At 46.2% G+C, this 14370-nt stretch overlaps 1 protein-coding gene across 1 annotated transcript in view; it reads left to right on the top strand.

Moving 5' to 3' along the window:
* Positions 1-14370, top strand: part of ANTXR2 (ANTXR cell adhesion molecule 2) — a 133520-nt gene that overhangs the window by 72704 nt on the left and 46446 nt on the right. Inside the window, exons 13-16 of the mRNA XM_044428233.1 lie at positions 969-1013; positions 3027-3119; positions 5395-5562; positions 7309-7389. Coding sequence (XP_044284168.1) covers positions 969-1013; positions 3027-3119; positions 5395-5562; positions 7309-7389 — 387 coding nt within the window. The remainder of the gene's footprint in view (positions 1-968; positions 1014-3026; positions 3120-5394; positions 5563-7308; positions 7390-14370) is intronic.

Here is a 14370-nt window from a genome sequence, read left to right as displayed (position 1 = left end):
GGTTGTGAACCCGCAGTGTGAAGGGAGAAGTCGCCATGATTTTCACGGACGGAATGTACACGCTGTCCGTGTTCCACTGTTGGCATCCGAGCTGATGAAGAGAACATGCAGCACAGTGTGCCTTTTGCTTGCAGAAAGTCCCAGTCCAAACCCTGGATGATAAAAAGGATCAGATTAAAGATGGACCACAGAACAAGTGACCAAGCAGAGAAGACGGCACGGGGCTCCCTGACCAAAGACAGTTTCTTACGCCTATATAAAAGCAGCCATTAAGAGCAAGTTAGAAAGGCAGTCGTGCAAAATTATGCAACTAAAAATGGCAGCAAGAATAACCCTGGAAGTAGAAGTTGCGAACAGAATCAGAGGCAGTCCTTTAAAACACCACAGAAACACAACACACAGCCAATCAGATGTAATTGCCCACAAAATTTACAGGAAAGGGTTGCTTGATGCCTAAAAAATAGCAAAAAGATACCGGGGTTTTTCTTGGTCTGCACCTTCTTTATAGTCCCCTCCATTGCCATATTCTCCTTGGATGCTGCTGCCTCTAAGGTCGGAAGAGGGCCCTTTCCAGATCCTCATTCCCACCAGTTACCCCAGACAGCAGCGCAGTCTTCTCAGATACCATGCAAAGTACCAAGATGTTCCAAATTAAATAAGGTGGCTGGTCCAGAGTGTGACTTACGAGTAGACTAGCCAACTGATAGTTTGCCCCAGTCAGCAGCAGAGAAGAGGAGGACCCTTGCAGCTGTCAAAATTAACAAGAAATCAGAATGATGTTCAGACTGAACGCTGTATCTTTGTTGTCTGTCATCGTTTGTTGCTCGTGCAGAGCCGTGTTCCTTCTGAACAAGAATAACTGCCTTGTAGCAGAAAATTTGCAGCCAGGATATCCGGTGACTGAGTGAGTTGAAATGATCTCTCCTGCCTGTCCTTCATCTTTGGATTTTTTTTTCCTCCTCCAATAGGTCATTAAGGATCCTCCACCACTGAAACCAGCACCTCCGGTAGAGGTACGTTGTGAAACTGCCCAGAAGCTGTATTACTTAGACAAATAAGGAGATGCAAATAAGGAAGGGAGGAGCTGCCACTCATCCTGCCTCCTGACGTTATCATTTGGTACCCTTTCCTGCTTCCTGCCCACAGCAGCAAGGAGTGCAGATTGGAGGCGGGACTGTGGGGCATAACAGGAAGAAATGCAAAACTGTGGTGTCAGCACCTAAATTTCCATTTTTGCTTTATTTGTTGCTGCTTTTAAGTCATAGGCTCAGTGATACTATAAAAGAGAGGCAGATAATGCTCTCCTTCCTGCAGTGTGGCAGGTGCCAACCTCGATAGGGTTTTGGCATGTGTTAAGAACTCATCCATTTACCTAGGCATTTCATGATTTTAATACCTACCTAACCTTTTATTTAAGCCAGATTTTGCATCTAGTAGGCTATTAAACATTTTGCTTTCCTTGTGGTTTTATATTTAATTTTCACTGTTTTAATTAATTTTGTACGCTGGTCATGATGTATGCTATATAGAAATTTAAAATCAATAGAATAAACTCAATTCAGGGGTGCCACTGTCAGTTTTAATGTTGAGTGGGATGCGCATTTGCCTTAACAGGGTGTCTTTTATTGTATTTGGATGAAGGAGCATCTGGGGCTTTGAATTTTAACTTCTTTCTGCTTGGGAATTGGCATATTTGCAACTTGATCAGACCTCCAGGCCCCTAATGCTATTTGGAACTTATATAGGCATATACATCAATTTTGGTCTGCGTGTTCAAATGAATTGCAATAAATAAAGCAAAAATGGATCGTCAGGAGTAATGCAGCATTCCTGTATTCACAGCATACTCCATTTGACAGGTTGGGTCTCCAAAAGTATGCAGGTGAAGTGGCGGTGTGGCTTGAACAGGAATTGGATTGTAATAGACACTTCAAAATGCATTCCGCTACAAATTGATTTTCCGTGCACATAACCAGAATGCTCGGTTTATGTGTTCCGTGGATGAAGGTTCCCATGGAGTGGAGGGATCACTTTCTAATTCAGATGATATCTTATTTACTCATTCCCTCACCCTGCCCTCCAGAAGCAAAGCTTTAAACATTGGAGCATCTTCTGATCTTGCCAAATATCTTGTATGCCTATATTTTTTCTTAAGTGCTCTTTTTGATAAAAGCTTATTTCCAAATTGCAGAAAGTACATGGGTTAGTCGTGCACCTAGTCAGCGGGTTTTAAGGCACCCTAAAACAGAAAGAATGATGGCACAGTTGCCTTGCAGAAGAGGCATAAATCTGGTCCAATGCTAATTCCCTCTCCCCAGAGGTAGATTCTACAGAACTTTAACAGAGCTATCTCTGTCCCCTCACCCAAGATATAGGCCCTAAGGCTGTTTAGAAGTTGCCACAGTCTAGACATGTTGGTGCCAGTCTTTCTGGTTTATTAGGCACTAAATCGAACATTACCTTTAAAAAAAAGTTCCTATCCAGAAGTCTCTGGGTGTGTGTGAGGATCCAGTCTCAGGGTGCATCACTGCAGTGTTCCATGTGCTGCAGTGTTATGGACCGGTCCATGTGAACATCTTGCTGTGTTTGAACTACAGTTGCAGTCATTGCTGTGCATGAGAAAGTCTGTGCATGGAAGAAATAAGCTGCTGACACACAAGATTGCATATGACCAGGCCAAGACCTGACCAAGCCAAATTAGGCTATTTTAAATTCCGCTTGTGGCAGCGTGGACAATTTAGGAACATGTTTAACTGTCCCACTGTAATCCGTGGGATTTAATAGGGTTTAACTATGGCTGGATTATAACCTTTGTCTTTTTCCAGTGTGCCAACAGAGTACTGGTCAGAATTTTTTTTTATCAGTCTCACGGGGCATGAGCAACTGGCCCAAAGTCACCCAGGGAGCTTCATGGATGAGTGGGGACTAGAATCTGGATTTCCCAGGTCCCAACTCTAACCTTGGTATTAAAAGAAATAACAGTTCCATAAAATCCTCACTAAATCCGTGCTGGATTTTTTCCCCAGGAAGAAGAAGATCCTTTGCCTTCGAAGAAATGGCCAACGGTGGATGCTTCGTATTATGGCGGACGAGGAGTTGGAGGGATCAAAAGAATGGAGGTCGGTTGTGTGGATCATTGAGCATTGTGCTATGATGTGAAACCGTGGGACAAGCAGCTCAGGTGGTTCTTTGGAGCAACCATGCACACAGGAAAATGAGTGCCACGTGGTGTGGTGTGAAGCAGTGTGATGGTGGTGTGCAGCAGACACACCTTTGTGTGTCTAGGCTTCGTCATAATGCTGCATTCTGCAGAGCGCTCCAGGCCACGCTCGTGCACAGAAATGTCTTTGTGGCTAACAGCAGATGCAGCTGTTCACAAGTATTACATTGCCATTCGCCCCGTGAATGGCTTGTCCTTGTGAAAGCACACGAAGCCTCCCTCTGTGGTTCTTTTCCTCTAAATGGATGCTCATGGGGCATGACCCCCCCACACACAAAAAAGTTAAACTCGATGGATGCCCATTGCTAAAGAAATTGCATAGCTTCTATCAAGTCGGATAGACCTGATGGAATCTATTGGTCCCAAAAGGCCTGGAGAAAGGTTCTAGGGGTCCTGCCTGTGCTTGCTCCGTCTTGCTCCTGGAGCAAGATAGGGAAAACTTTTTGTTGCTGTCTTTGCATTTTCACTGAGCATATTTGATGGCTTCATTATCATGTACTTGTGGGGAATTGTGGCAGAAGTGTGTGATCTAAATTATTATTGTTGCTACTGTTCTGAGGCAGTGCTGGGTCCAGCGCCACCCTGTCCATCCTCCTTTCTGGTGTTCCATTGAGAATGTAAGTCCGTCTTCCCCAGTCTGGTATGCCCAGATATTTTAGACTGATCACTGTGGGCGTTAACTGGCATGCCTGGGGAGCACCAGTTTGGGGAAGGCTGGCTGTAAAAGGAAAGGGCAGAAAGGTATAAGAGTATAAACGGTATGTAGAAAAGGAGGGAGAGAATTTTTAATTCTTTTGTCCAACATCACATTGCAAGGCTATCTGCTGAAACTTTTCTTGAGACAGACAAAGGAGCGTGCTTATTCAAACAATACTCAGGCAACCTGCAGAACTAACACCTTTCAGCAGGAGCGGGCCACTGGCTTAAATAACCATGTAAGATAGACCTGTGATAAAGAGGGAGGGAGGGAGGGAGCTCTTCCATGATCAAGTTACCTCTGGTGCTGTTGCTAAAAGGTTGGGATGGACAGTTGTCAGCAAGTCCTGCTTTTGGAATTGGTGGTATCTGACTTGCCAGGATGGAAACTGCCTGGACCTTGGTTCAGAACCAGCTGAGTTCCTCTTAGGGCTTAAGATTATTTACACTTGCCTTAACCTTTGAAGGGTAGATACCTACAGGGAGAGTCCAGGTCTCTGTGGGTCAGCTGGGGAACCTCCACAGGCCAGATTAGACCTGTAAACCAGAGGACTACCTACTTCTGCATTAGCAGTTTATAGATTATCTTTGTTTTGACTTCACTAAATTCAGTTTGATCAAAGGCTGTGCATCAACTTGGAACATTGAAGCTAAAGGGCTTTCTTCTTAATTAATTGGAAGCATTCTTCTAAGTTTGCCAGATTGATTGACTACCCCATGATGTCAGCTTTCTAGGAATTCCGGTTTTTATGTATAGAGCAACTTTGACATTTCCTCATAGAGTAGGAGAAGGACTGATTTCATCAGTTTTGCTTGGCCGAAGCTTTGAAAAAGAGGGAAGCCTGTTTCCACAGTCAGATGCAGAGAAAAAGAGAGAGATTGAGAGAACAAGGCTTTTCAAGGCAATTTTTATTTTTAACCTCTGGGGAAAACATTATGCTGTAGCAGAAGTATTCTCATAGTGGCCATCCAAATTCTCTTACAAGGCTGACATTTTCCTAAGAAGCTTGGCTTCTCCCGCAGCTGTTAGACTGCAGTCGTCAAAAACATGATCTAAAAGGCAGGAAACAAATGGCTTAAGCTCAAGCCAGATCTGTAAGATGCAGGACCCCTCACTCGGGATGGGTGTGAGAACGCCTCTGCCCAGCTGCTCAGCAACTGGTGCATCCAGACATGTCACCGCTGGGCAAGGAGGTAGCACACTGCCAGCAAGGATACCAGTGCTGAACCTCTGCTCTTTCTCTTGTGCCTAGCACAAGTTTAATGGAAAGCTAGCATTTCCAAAAGTCTCCTTTCCAGAACAGGCCCTTCTGCCTGGGCCTGAGGTTGCCCCAGACGCCTTTTCGCTGGTGTCTGATTGGTTTTGGAACTGCTCGTTTCCTGCTGTGCTAAGGTTGGATGCTGCCCAAGGGCGACATTGGATTCAGCCATGGCCAAACACAAGGCTGCCTTAATAATGGCTTCTCCCTTTTTTAAAGGTTCGTTGGGGTGATAAAGGATCGACTGAAGAAGGTGCCCGGCTAGAGAAAGCCAAAAATGCAGTGGTAAAAATCCCAGAGGAACCCGAAGAGCCTTTCCAAACTAGACCGCCAAGACCTAAGCCTACCTCAGTGCCTGTTCAGGAAAAGTGGTACACGCCTATTAAGGTACTGATTAAACATCTTCTCGTTGATCGGCTGTGCAGTTGTATCGTGCAGCAAATTGCAGATTAAAGAAGTTGGGCAACGATACTTCCCACGGTTGCCCACTGGGCAAAGACATTTGAGCGACAGCCTGAGCAGGAGAAGGGGCCCCTGCATACTGCTGGGTGTACCTAGCGAGGAGCACCGACTCTGGAGCTGGGGTCGCCATCAGATTGGCCCTGTGCCGTCAGGACCCTAAGATCAGCCTCAGTGGTTCTTCTTTGAGAGCCTTTGCTAAAGAAGGCGAGGCTGGTGGCTGCAGAGAAGAGGACCTTTCCCGTGGTGGCGGCAGCTTCCTGGAGAGGCACAACTGCCACCTATGTTGTGTTCTTCCTGCCGCAACACACCTATGTTGTGTTTTTCCTGAAGAGCTTCCTGATTTCCCAGGCATCCTAGGCTTTCAGTTTCTATTTTAAATGTGTTGCCGTATCTTAATCTTTGTATTGCTGCTGATCTTTGGTTTTTACTTCCATTTTATATGGTAGTTTGAAATGTGTGTAGTGCATCCTATGATGCATTTTATGGTTTTAGTGGTTGTCAACCTCTTTAGATATTGTATGGCAGATAAATGAGGTAGGTAGAGTGCAGGCCACAGAGGTTCAACTCTTGGGCTGTTTTGATCATTTCCTCACAGCCCAGCCTAGCCCAGGGAGTATGGAAGCCTTTCCAAACGCTGTCCTCCAGTACAGCTCCTAGCATTTCTGACCAGTTGGCCATGCAGGGTGGGCTGATAGGAATTCTGGGCATGAGAATGTAGAGAGCACAGTCACGGGTTGTATCCAAAGTTAGTATTTCTTACAGTAGACTCTCTGCAATAAATGGATCCAACTTTGGATATGGTCCATTGGATGTAGGCCTGCATCAGGACCAGACTCCTCGGGGGTCTGATGCAGGTGTCAGAACACCTAGGAAAGGGCAGCAATTAGAAGGGACATTTTAAGAAAGAGCAAGTCCAAGGGTGAGTGCAAGTCTTGCGTGTTGTGGTGAAACTGGGACGGAGGCGGTGGGGGAGACACAATCGTACTCACCCCAAAGCTTCAGCATCCCATCCACCCAGAAAGGAGGAGCCTTGCCAACATACCCTTCCAGCTGCTGCCTCCCCGTAATTTCAAAAGGCTCGGCGTTATTGGGCCTTTCCTATAAACCATCTCTGAAAGGGGGCGTGCAAGTCATTCTTGTTGAATCAAGGGATGAAAGAAACGATCTGGCAGTAAGTTGTCCAGCCAAGGAGGGAAGATGTGACTGCTTTAAATAGCAGACGCTATTAGAAGACGCCTCTCAGAAGAGTCAGCCTTGGAGAACCATCAGTTCATCACCTGTGTTGATGAGTCGAACTTCAGCAAACCAGAGGAGGGTTGAGGAAGTCTTTAGAAGAGACCAAAAGGGCACTTAATCTTTATTTGATCATCACATGTGTGAGATAAAAGCCTTTAAACTTAAAATACTAAAAAAGCCGAACTTAGAATTTCCCACTCATTTAACACATTGTTAAGAACCATTTACTTAATCACACATCGCTGGCTCAATGTGTTCCCATTAAGCAGAATTTATGCCTAATAGCATCCCATTTAAGGAGCGCTCATTGTCCCATGGTGCCGTTTGGCTGAAGATGATCCCTGAGACATACCCAAGGACAGCGAGTGATGCTGAGAAGGACTGTCTGTCGTGGAGGCCAGCTAATCAGAAGTCTTCTCGGCTTCCTCTTTGCAGGGTCGGCTCGATGCGCTGTGGGCTTTGCTGAGACGGCAGTATGACAGAGTGTCTTTGATGCGACCGCAGCAAGGAGATGAGGTTTGTGAGCATGCGCCTAATACTGAACTGCTATCCTCCCGAGTGGTCTGGTTAGCACAGGGAAGCATGTGGAGTTCACAGGTCCAGTTTAGGGGCCTGCTTACACTTCCTTGCTCTACTTCCCAAACCATTTGGAACTCCTTCCTTCTCACTCCCAAAGCATTGCTGATTCCATGCCAAGTAGAGCAGGAAAAGCTAAACATGGGTCTTAGGCAGCACCCTGGCCTTCGTTGTGCCCCAAATTGCCACTTCTGCAAAAATGAGTCCATCTTCCCCAAAACCTTTATCTTTAATTAGCTACTTACCAAGCTGCTCCACCAGAAACAAAAGCATTTTATACAGTTTACACATTTTATTTATTTTTATTAAATAAGGGAATTTCCTGCAGGGATTGGGAGAGAAGATTCAAAGATGCTTTACTTGAGGACCCAAAGGTTTAACACGTGTCTCATGGATTCTGGTGATGGTGGGCAAGGGAGAATAACAGTGCAGTCCTGTTCGGAAGCAGGTCCCATCGAGGAGATCACTCTGGAGAATCAGTGAAATGATCCGGACCCAGCTATGGGAGGGACCATTCCACAGAACCATTTCTCTTGGAATGTCTGGGCCAGATGTGTGATTGAATCACTGTTGCTTCAAAGCCCCAGTCGGCACGTCTAGACAAAAGTCACATAGATGGGGAAACTAAACCACGGGACCCTGTGTCTGTGCCTTTCCCCCTCACCATATTTCAGTGCAACCCTGCAGACAAGAAAAAAGGAGATTTTGCCCTTCTGCCCATCTTTCAGTGCAAATGCAAGAGAACGCTTGCATTCAATGCTTGATACTGAATGGATTTTTACATAGTACTAGTTGTACTTACAAACTTTTTGTGCCCAAGTAACTCTGGATTATGCATGTGGTTTAATTAATACTGGCTGTTTTCCACATTGCAAGAATGAGATGATTTCTGTACATCTCTTCTATGACAGGAAAAAGTATGTCTGTTCAGAGCACTGTTGTAAAATTAGGCTACTGATACCTGTAAAATCATAGAGAGAGTGAAAGATTGAGATGGGAGAAAGATATACTTCAAATAAGGGTCATTAATTTGACTGTTGGGGTGAGCACTCAAGAGAGCTGACATCTTTGGGGTGTGACTTATGGTGTTGAGAGAGCATTCATGTCTGGAGAAGAACCACATGCGCACGCACACGCACGCACACCCTACCTGTCATGCCAAACAGCAAATGAAATTAAGTAGCTTCTTGTTATCTAGTTCACACTTGCCAAGAACCATCACATTTGAAATTCAAGACCTTGACCAGAAAATTGGAGCTGCGGCATGAAGAACTGGAGGAGAAAATACAATTTCTTCTTCCTTTTTTCTGTGGTTCTTTCCTTACAAACGCCGGATACTAATAGCTGAGAAGCTTTGACTGTGGATGGAACCCCTCGGAGCCATCCGTCGTCAGGCAGCGATCTGTGAGGTGAAAGGAGGCTGGTGCAGGTGTGAGCTAGCAGGTTGTCGTCGACATCTGTTCCAGGCAGAGGCCTAGCTCCACACCAGCCTGCAGCGAGCTTTCTGGATTGTCAGCAGATGTAGCTAAGGGTGGAAGAACCATGTTTTTTGGTCTCACATTTGCCGCCCGAGGGGGGCTGAAGCTCGAAAGGTAGAGTGGGGGGTGGACACAGCTGCGCTCCCAAACACGCCTCAGGCACAAATAGAAGAGATCTAATGTAGTTTGACTCTGTGGTGGTGGAGAGAGGAGGAAAGAGAGCCACTTCAGAGGCAACTTAACGTGGCAACATCTGCCAGCAAGTTTCTAGGGAGTGACGAGGGACAGCAGGTAGAGATCGCCGTCCCCACATAAACAGCCCGCATTAAGCCGTGAACTCTTTTGATGGCCTTCCATCAAACGCACCGGAGTCCTTGGCAGGCGTTTGGGTTTTGTTTTTTCAAAGCGGTGTGTGTAGGGGTGATTTTTATTAATTATTTTTAGTGCACTAACAAGGTAATTTATAAATGATGCATCACCACACACCCTTGCTGTTTGTTTAAAGTCGAGAGAAAAAGTGGTTGTGGGGCTAGAAGAAAGAGCTGGAATACTTTTGGGGTTGTTCTGTAAACAAGCCAATTAATTCTCAGACGTGCTTCTTGAATTTAATTGAGGCTATGTTAACCTTCAGACCACAGCACTACACCAAGGCAGTCGCTGGAGTTTTTGAAAGCTCTTGCAACGGCACCTTGTCGCACTGTTGCGGAAGATGATGTTGGTTGTCGCCCACCCCTGGGCTTCTTTCAGGGCTGTTTTGGGCAGCAATAGACAGAAACTTGGCACAGAGTTCAACATGCTCATTAGCCGCTTTGCTCTTTCTCTAAGCTGGCTCCTGCATTTTGATTCGTGTTCCAATGCAGGCTCATAAAGAGCTACTTAAGCCTTTTCAAGAGCGTTTCTTTTTCTTTGTCTTTTTGGAGTTCTGCTGGAAGTGGGCAGAGTTAACTCACTGCCTTTGCAGGCTTTGGTACGTGGAGAATCAGGGCTGTGTAAAGATTGGGTCAGGGTCCAGGGCCAGGAGCAAGACAAGAGGAACAGAAGCAGCAGAACTTCTGGGGCAAGACAGAGTCCAAAAGCAGGGTCTAATGGCAAGACCAAATCATAGGCATGGTACAGGAACCAGAAGGGCAGAACAAGGATGTGGTCAGGAACAAGGTAAGGGTCAAAAACCAGGAGGGTCATCAGCACTGCAAGTATCTTGGATGGGATAACGGAGCAGGAGACACAGCAAGGGAGACCTCAGGCAAGATGTGGGCATTTGAGCCAGGATAAATGGCAAGGCAGGATGCATGGCAAGATGCAGGAGACACAGCAAGGCTCAGGCAGGGTGCAGGCATGAGAGCTAACAAGAGGACCTGTGCTGCTAAGGCAATATGGAAAGGTAGGATGCACAGCAAGATGTACAAAGGAGCAGGAAAGGGCAGGCCGTGTGCAGGTGAAACAGCAAAGAGGCGGACCCGTGGCACTGAGGCCGGGTCTGGAGGGGAGAGCTCGCTCTTACATTGCTCTGCTCTTCTCCAGGACTCGCAGCTGGCTCTCATCCTGCTGCTGAGAGCTCTGGCAGGGCCTGGGACTGTTCCTGCAAGTGTGGTGGTGGGTGTTCTGGTTCTGGCTACCAGAGCAGCCCAGATCCTGACAGGCTGGCTCTTGCAGGAGTCCAAGTAGGAAAGGCAGGTTGGTGGTTGCTGCGCATGTGGCAGACTGGACGCACTGGCAGAGCCTGTTGGCATTAAGCAAGCCCCAGGAGCAGCTTGTCTTCTGCCTCTGGAACGCTGCTTTCTGCTTCGGCAAAGCACAGCTGAGGATAAGGAGGCAGAGTTAAGAAAAAGCAACTTTTCCAACTCCTTGCTTCACAGCCCATATTCAGAGATCAGTTCCTCCAAAGGGTAGCATGCCGATAATAATAAACAAGTCTCTGTTTTGTTATGAGCTTTTGCTGACTGTTGCTTTGATCATAATCGCTGTTCGTCGTTACTGGACGGATACTCGACTGTCTCATGCCAGACTTTGCACAATCATTATTTTGGATGACGTTGGTGATTGTGCCAGCGTAACAGACCTTTCCCCAGCTCTCTTCAGCCTCTGCTTCACCCTCTGAATTTTTTTCCCTTGAGATTGCAAAAACCAGTCATCTAGCAGGATTTTGCAGTCTCTGTTTTGACAGTTGTAGACAGATAGAGCTGTCTGTGGTTGCCAAACATTTTAAAAAATGTTCCCCTTAATTTAGGCAAATACATGTGGGAAAAAATATATTGTTTAACACACAAAATATATGTGTGTTCCTGCACTTACACAACAACAGATGTTCTCAGGTGTGTGGGTGCAGGAATGGGCAGCCTTAGGTGGGCAATGCGCAGAAAGGTGCCTGCTGACAAGTCTGCAGGTAAGTTTATTTTCCCCTGGGGCTACATGTGACAGCTTTCTAAAGGTGAGCTGCCAAGGGTAATGAAAGTCGCAAATGATCTTAGTCATACAGAGGGAGGGGCCACTTCCTTGCTCCCTTCGCAGCAAGGCCTTTGGGTGAGGAAGGGGTAGGATCCAGTGCTGTACGAATGCCCTCACTTTTGCCCTTGTTCGGAAGGTTCTTCCATCTTTGGAACGGGTGAAGCACCTCGTAGATATCTTTGACAGCTATCCAAGGGAATGTTTTTATGCTCCAGAGAACCTTTGGCCTACAGGGCAGCGTAGAAATGGAATCAAAGAAACAAACAAACAAACAGGGAAAGCTCCTGTATTTTAAAATGGAATTTAGAAAGGGGTAGGGATTCAAAATGGGATTTAATCTTGGGGGAATAGGACATTATTTTATTTATTTATTTATTAAAACATTTCTATGCCGCCCCTTGCCAAGGCCTCGGGGCGGCTTACAACATCGAATACAAAATACATTAAAACAAATGAAACAAATGAACATTAAAAACATTAAACATTAAAACAAATGAACCTTTTAATGAAAAAGGTTTGACTAATTTTACAAAGACAAATCATTATTTACAATACTACTTGCTGAAATATCCAGTGGTTCAAAAATTATACGGGTATATATTGAGGTGAACAAACGAACAATTGCCTCAAATGTCTTGTGATTGCAGTGAGTTGTGGAAAGACAAATTGGTCCTCCGTTAGTGCCCCCTGGGAGGACTGGGGGAAGACGGGGACCAGCAACTCGTGTTGAGCCTGATCGTCCATCGGGCTCGTCATCCGTTGCTCTGCCGATGACCCACCCACCATGGCTTATTGCCAAGCAGGGCACTCATTCACAGGGTCTCTGTCAGTCAGAGGGGACTTGATGGCGTGCCACAAGAGCAACAGCTCCGTGCTCGCTGCGACTTCCTCGGCAGTGCAGACCTTTCAGCACGTGCGCGTGGCCGGACATTCATCCCCCGCCTGGGCTGCTGCGTTCTGCACCAGCTGCAGCTTCCATGACATCGTTTCCCTGGCTGTTCTTCATCGCTTTCTGGCTACTCACATTATCGTCTCTCCCATCCTGAGAAATGGGGTAGACTGAGGAAGAGTGGCTGCTAGTCAGCATCCTCTAGACCTGAACAGGGATTCAAACCTAAGTTTTCCTAATCCAAGGCCAAGATCCTGTTCCTGGGGGTTCCTCTCCAGTCAAGCTCCTAAGTGTAGCAGTGTGCACCCTCGGCACTCTTAGCATCCTAATTTTGATGTTATGTGAGTTTTTGGAAATGTTCTTATTTTATTGGAAAGGCTGGCAGGCCATCAAGCTGTAAAGCCCTCCAGTACCATCGTTATTTGGATCCAAGATTGGATCATGTCTCGGGCTTCAGACCTTGGGCTTAGGTTCTTGAGTGGGCTACTTTTCTTTTAGCCTGACCAGTTCAGCTTCTGTGAAGCAAATGTTCTGTGTGACAGCTACTCTTTGAATGGGCAAGGCACCTATGTGACAGGCATGTTGTGAGAACACCAATTGCACTCCCTCAAAATCCCAGATGTGCCCACTGGCCTAAAAGCTCATAGGCCCCTGGCCTCCTCCACCTGATTAAACCTCAGTGGCTCTTGGTCCATATATCAAGACCGACAAGGTCAGATGCCTCTCTCTGAATGGTCTCTTACAGCCATCTGGGTATAGAAGTTTGTGCACGGGCTGTTTCTTGCTTTTCTCCTGGACAGACCAATGGTGCATGGCTGAGTGTCCCTGGGCACACCAGCTTATCCTGTGCTTGTGTCCCATTTTCGGGGAATAAGCCATATTTTGTGTCTACCCCCAGAGAGTTTGCAGGTGAAATGCTAAATAAGTGCTACAACTCCCAGCATCCCTCAGCTTGCATAGATGGCTTGGGGTTGCTGGTGTTGGAGAACTCATTTTTGTCTACACACAGAGGAGTGTGCACTTAGCCTGCTTCGGTCTATTCCAGCGGTTGGTATATGCATGCTGCCATTAAAAAGTGGTACTCCTCTGATCCTACAATATTATGGTGGGAAATGGAAGAGGAAATGGCTCCTTACAAAAGTTGGACTTTTGGAAAATAGAGAGCACAATTGCTAGTCACTTTCCTCTGCGATGAGTACCAGGGATGTGGCAGCTGTGCAGAATTCATGTAGGACAATGACTATTTACTGAAGAAGATGAAGGTTTTTTTCCCCGTATGCATCATTAATGCTCACCTGCTGCTATCAAATATTAGCTTGTCTACACCAAAGAGCAACAGAGGGTCAGGTTTGTTTCGTGCTTCCCTTGGTCCCCTCTATAGTAACTCACCAATTGCCGATATTTGATATAGTGGTATTTCTCCCTTCCCACACGGTTTCATTTCATCAGAATGCCCCAGACTGGAACAAAACAGTTGTATTTAATTGGAATGATGCTCCCAGGGATTGAAACACCTCCTCTCTCTGTATGCTCCATCATAAAATGCAGGCTTCCCGATTCCTACACAGCAATTATGACCTGTTGGGAACTGATTTGGTTTATGTTAATACTGAGTATCTCATTAGTCCAGTTTACAGAGGGATCGCTAGAAACAGCAAGTAGAAAGCTGACAGTTTAATTCAGTTGCTCTTCTTCCGAGGAGACGTGACAGCTTTAACTGTCCTGGGCACCCAGATTTATGAACTAGTCCCACGCTCTTAACCAGATTAGTTCCTTCCGCATTTACTGTGGAAAATAGGGCAGCTGTCCGAGTGGCTGGTTGTAAATTCGATAATGTCTGCTGTGTTAATCTGTAAGCTTTTCAGAGGGAGAAGGGAGCAGATAACAGGATTACAGTCTCAGGACCCAGGGTTTTCACAGCCTGAAATGGGGGTGCCAGGAGAGGGCACGGTGAGGGGGAAGGAAAGGGGGGGCACGCATCCAGAGAATGGGGAATGACTTCTGCCATTAATCTTAATTGATTGCCTAGAGATTTAAATCAGGGTTATTAATTAGGAAAGTCCATAATGCAATGTCTGTGTAAGAGCATCAGATGCTCTTTTGTGAATT

This window comes from Varanus komodoensis, unplaced genomic scaffold (assembly GCF_004798865.1).
Source record: "Varanus komodoensis strain SLA01 unplaced genomic scaffold, ASM479886v1 scaffold2, whole genome shotgun sequence".
NCBI lineage: Eukaryota > Metazoa > Chordata > Lepidosauria > Squamata > Varanidae > Varanus > Varanus komodoensis.
Note: the sequence above shows the minus strand (reverse complement) of the source record. Positions and strands in the feature narration are given on the sequence as shown.